The sequence below is a fragment of the Alnus glutinosa genome, chromosome 5, assembly GCF_958979055.1.
Source record: "Alnus glutinosa chromosome 5, dhAlnGlut1.1, whole genome shotgun sequence".
In the NCBI taxonomy this organism is placed as follows: Eukaryota; Viridiplantae; Streptophyta; class Magnoliopsida; order Fagales; family Betulaceae; genus Alnus; species Alnus glutinosa.
In genome coordinates, this window is record NC_084890.1 from 452,703 (window position 1) to 457,639 (window position 4,937).

The following is a 4,937-nucleotide window of genomic DNA, read 5'->3' on the forward strand; positions in this document are numbered from 1 at the left end:
TTATTCGGATTTGGCAAAAAAAACAGATTTCATACCTTGGTTTATTTTTTCGATCAAATTTTATTGGACTGTCACGTGGGAATCAACAAGGACACGTGGCACAATATAAAAAAATACAAAATAAAATAATAAAATATCTAGGTAAGTTCGTGGCCATTTCAAGGTAAATTCTCACTACTAAAATAATTTGTGGGTAAATTCTCACTTCTCACCTTATTTTTTAAAACCTTCTTATAAATTCTCTCATTCTCTCTTACAGTAGAAAAGATCTTCTCCTGTCCCTAATATCCCTACTCAATTAAGACAAAAAGAAAAAGTAAGAGCTCTTGTTCCCCGGCCTTTCCCATGATATGAGGGTCGAACGAGAATAAAGAATGGAATACTCGAATGTAGGGGCCCTGTGGCTCCACCTGGGGGGCCCTCGGCCCAGGATTTCAGCCCAAAAAATCCCAGACTCACCAGTTGGCATGCCGGTCTAGTACAAGAATCCTACAGGCTTGGACCTACAAGGAAGAATGTTTTTACATTTATGTCAAATCCCCTCAACAAGGAAAGTAGCCGTGGAGGTCTCCCCAGAAGGAAAACGAATAAAAATTATTCATGGGCCTGCCTATTCCGAACTGATAAAGATGCCTTTGGGGTGGGAAACCCCCAACGGAAAGAATTCTGTGGGCCATAAGGCCCTTCATACGGGTTTAGCTCCCCCCCCCCCCCCCCCCCCCCCCTCTCAATCCTTTGATTCCTTTCCCATATTCGTTCAACATGCCAGGCTGCCAGCTATCACTGTTCAAGCGGACTGGTTTCTAACCAGCGCACACCGCTAAAGGGCAAACCGTTAACGGCTTGGTTGTTCCAGCTTCACCAATGCTTCATCTACTACTATACTCCCAACGATCTTTACAAGTACATGTTTGCTTCATATCACATGAAAAGCAAAGCTCTCGATTGGTTGGTAACAATGGAATAAGGTAGAGTTTTTACCATGAATGTTGATTGGGAGAAATTTGTGCGACTAATTCACATTCGATTTGGAGAACATCACATTAGCGTACCTAAACCGTTGGAGGCCGTTTCTAAAGAAGAAATTCCAGAAGCACCCAAGGAGCACACCGATGAAGATATCCTCAAAGAATTCAATTTTATATCTCATACCCTCCATGTCACATTGACATTGGAATACTTGTTACAACCACCCCGACCTCCTTACTCACCATGCATAACGGGTGGTTAGCTATGGGAAGGTTGACAGAGGCAATTAAACATGTGATATCTTATTATTTCATTATGGTTAACCTATTATCTACAAATTGCCTATCCGAATGCTTTACGAAATATAATTTTATGCGAAGTATATATTAATATTAAAATATATGATAATGTAGAGTATTTTTCTTAGTTGGAATATATGTTATCGTAGGATATTTACCTTATAGGACAGTTACTATTTAGATGATTGATTGCAATTGATGGTAATCAAATCAGTTGTAATATTTTTTTATTTAAGTGTGATGGAATAATGAAAAGGTATGTAAAAAATAAATTTCAAACTTTGTGTTGAAAAATGTTTAGATTTCTTTTAACAAATCTAAAGAGTTTAAGTTTCCTCTAAATCTAATAAATTATCCTCTTATGTATTTGTGAAAGAGATAAAATACATTGTCACCCCAACTCCCCAAGATACAACTCCTACCATGCACATTTGCCCCCACATAGCAACTTATACTTTTACTTTTACTTTTTTTTTTCAAAAGATCACATCCCTTTGTGAAATCATTCACGTAACAATTGATATCAAAGCAATATTTATTTTTGAGTGGAAGAGGCAGTATGATGAATTAGAATATCATAAATTGTACGTTTGTTAACTTTGATTTCTTTTATCGTGTTGGTATTTAGAAAATTAAAAAATAAAAGGTACAATATATACCACAAGGATACTTTATGCAATTAGGGATGTAAATTGCACTATATAGATGGATAATGCTCTTATTCATCCCTACCCATGCTTTTCGGATGACAAATTTTAGAAACTACTTGCCTTACATTTGCTTTTCATTTTGGGTTTCTTTAGGGCTTTTGGTTTTTACTATCAACTTAATCTATTTTAAAGCTTTTTATTAGCTCTTAATGGATGGACTTTATTCAAATTTTGAACTAAATACACTTATAAATTGAATTGTAAACATTGGACAATACAAGTGTATTTATAAACTGAATTTTAATATCAATTCGCACACTATTTTTACATTCGTATCATATCATAACTAAAAAGCAAAAAATACCCTTTAAAAGTTTATAAACAATATAATGCTCCAGAGCTAGCTTCTCTAATTAGCCTTTTACCGCAACTTGTTAGTGAAGTAGTTGCGTATAGCTATCCATTTTGACTTTGACTTTGACTTACTGCTATTCTCGCGTGGAGAGGACCACCCAATCATCCGGTCAATGACTTCCCTCCCTTCATAGATGATGTTAACCTCACAGTCATCCGGTGCATTATGGAGGATCTGATCAGCAATCCCACTTCCCCTCTTAGACTTTGATTTCCTTTCAATTTTTGAAAAACAGCATGACTACTGTTTAATGAGACAATTATAGGAAAATTCAAAATTTCTCTACTCTACTTTAAAAAAATAAAAAATTATCCTCGATTTTATTCTTCCCTACTTGAATTCCATAAAATTTGGATAAGAAATAAGAGAGGACGGAGTGTTTAGGCAAGTTTCTATGCCGCACGTGATGCGAAACTCACTTGTCCAAAGCACCTTGAGTGCCCCTTTTTCATTCTCTACCCAAACCGAATTCCAATGAATTGAGGTTGGAAATTCTAGGGGGTGTAAATTGGTTAGTATTGTATAGTTGGATATTGTACCTTAGACTTAATTTTGTGGTTCCAAGCACTAGCTTTCTAATACTGAGAACTGGGATGAGGTCCAGAATAGCCTTCACAGTGTGATCACTTTCAACAAGTAGAAGATCAACATTTACCTGTTTCATTCTTACAAAAAAGAAGAGGTAAAAGAAGAAGAATTAACTTCACATATTAGCCATATCCAACGGCTGAGATCAAAATTTGGTAAAGATCGTTACCTTGGAAGCAGAGCACGTGTCAAGAAACTTTTGAAGGAGTTTTCTTCTCTTGTCCCTTTCTTGGGACACGTAGCTCTCCACCATTTCGGGTTTCACTTGACCTCTTGTAAGCATTCCTACTATCATCATAAAAAAAATAAAAAAATTAATTTGGTTCGCTTAAGATAGTAGATTTATAAATGTTTTTCTATGCCACAAATCTCTTGGCCATTTTTTTTACAATCTACAATTGAATTTATAAGACTTATATACGGAGATGAACATGAGAGATGCAAGAGAAAAACATTTTTCAAAAAGTTATTGACATGGTAGTGCAATGTGGCGCGTTGTAACATTTGCCAAAAAAAAAAAAAAAAAAAAAAATCCCGTAACCGTCCAACCTCTCTCATAAATGCTTGGTAGAAGTAATTGGTTACTGATGATGGTTACATTACCCCTTATAACTCATTGGGGGTGACTGCCACAATGTTCAATTTGATGGCGGCAGCCCGACCACCCATGTGTGGTAGACTAGTAGTCGGAGATAGAGCCGAGCAATAGATGGGAGGCAAATTTTTTTAGCTTATATGAAAATATTTAAGAAATAATTTACTTTAATTTTAAAAAACAACACAAAATACTTTTCAAAAAACCAAACACAGCATAATTTTTAGAAAAATTTGCACTCTATACGAATATAAAAAAATATGTGATTAATTTTTTAGGAGTAGATATTGACTTTTTATTTATAAAAAGCTCACGCAGCCACCGGCCCACCACAACAGGAAAAACGCCTCTCCCCTGCCGGGTTGGCTCCAGTACTCTAAAATTCTGTGTTTTTTCAAAATATTTTCTCAATTGAATTGAGTTACATATAAAAGCCTTTTTAAATCTAAACCAAACAAAAACAACACTTTTCAATTGAATTACATATATAACTTTTTCAAATCAAATATATACCAAAAAAAAAAAAAATCAAAATCATTAACGATACATACTAAGAGAGAGAGAGAGAGAGAGAGAGCTTACATGGGCTTGGAATGTGGCGTATGAGCGGAAAGACGTGTATGAGATGAAGGACGGTGCAGGGAGTAACAAGGTACCTCAGCGTCCACTCCAGCGCATCCATGCTTGAGCGTGACTCCGTGTTCCCCACCGCCACAAAGACACTGTCGTTCCATTTCTGAAAATCAAAAGAAAACAAACTACCCTCGTAATCATATTCATGGTTGATCTCGAACAGATCACTTGAACTCTCTTCGTCTGACTCCCTGGATAGCGCGGACATGATCTTCTTTTTCTGGTGAAAACACTTGTTGCGGCTTCATCTTCTTTTTATTATGCCATAGATTTGAAGAGTCTTCGATCAATATGTGAACGCGGGAAGTTCTGGGACTCCAGATTAATTAGCCCCCCGAAAGGGGTCAGTTTAGTTGCTTGCGCTTGGAATTTTCCACTGGTTGACCCCTACAATTACGTCAAAGCAACAGGGTTTCGTGTTAATACCCACTGGCTTGTAAGTCTTTTTGATTTTTAAATAATCCTGATGAATCTGATTTGATTGTAGTTTTATCGGCTTTTCAATTTAGTCTTATCTTCAAAAAAATACAGATTTTTAATAATTTTATAAATTCAATCCACCAAGAAGAATCCTAATAAAGCATGATTCATGAACTCTGTTTACTAATTAATTACGATCCTTATGCTTGTTTTATTACTTAATTATATCACTCCTCAATTTCTTGGCAAATAGGCATGATGTAACCTCATTCCGCCTGACACGGGAAGCTGGCTCCATCAACCAAAAATAACGTGTGAAATTAATGATTACGATGATGAATAAAAATTATTTTAGTATGATACACGAT

At 35.9% G+C, this 4,937-nt stretch overlaps 1 protein-coding gene across 2 annotated transcripts; it reads right to left on the minus strand.

Annotated features, from left to right (window-relative positions):
• Positions 1 to 2,185: 2,185 nt before the first annotated feature.
• Positions 2,186 to 4,536, minus strand: LOC133867735 (U-box domain-containing protein 35-like). Of its 2 annotated transcripts, none has more exons than XM_062304501.1 (4): positions 4,099 to 4,536; positions 3,091 to 3,209; positions 2,873 to 2,988; positions 2,186 to 2,576 (listed from the first exon to the last, which is right to left on the minus strand). In XM_062304501.1, exons 1-4 carry the CDS (start codon positions 4,355 to 4,357, stop codon positions 2,435 to 2,437), a joined length of 636 nt encoding a protein of 211 aa, XP_062160485.1. In that variant the 5' UTR covers positions 4,358 to 4,536; the 3' UTR covers positions 2,186 to 2,434. The 2 variants fall into 2 exon arrangements, with proteins under 2 accessions (XP_062160485.1, XP_062160484.1); XM_062304500.1 differs by having other exon boundaries at positions 2,186 to 2,547; positions 4,099 to 4,524.
• Between the last annotated feature and the right edge of the window lie 401 nt (positions 4,537 to 4,937).

Coding starts and splice junctions, on each gene's coding strand:
- LOC133867735 (XM_062304500.1), bottom strand. CDS start 4,357: ATGTCCGCGCTATCCAGGGAGTCAGACGAAGAGAGTTCAAGTGATCTG. Junction 2,989..3,090: donor ACACGTGCTCTGCTTCCAAG/GTAACGATCTTT, acceptor AGAATGAAACAG/GTAAATGTTGATCTTCTACT. Junction 2,548..2,872: donor ACCACAAAATTAAGTCTAAG/GTACAATATCCA, acceptor AAAAATTGAAAG/GAAATCAAAGTCTAAGAGGG.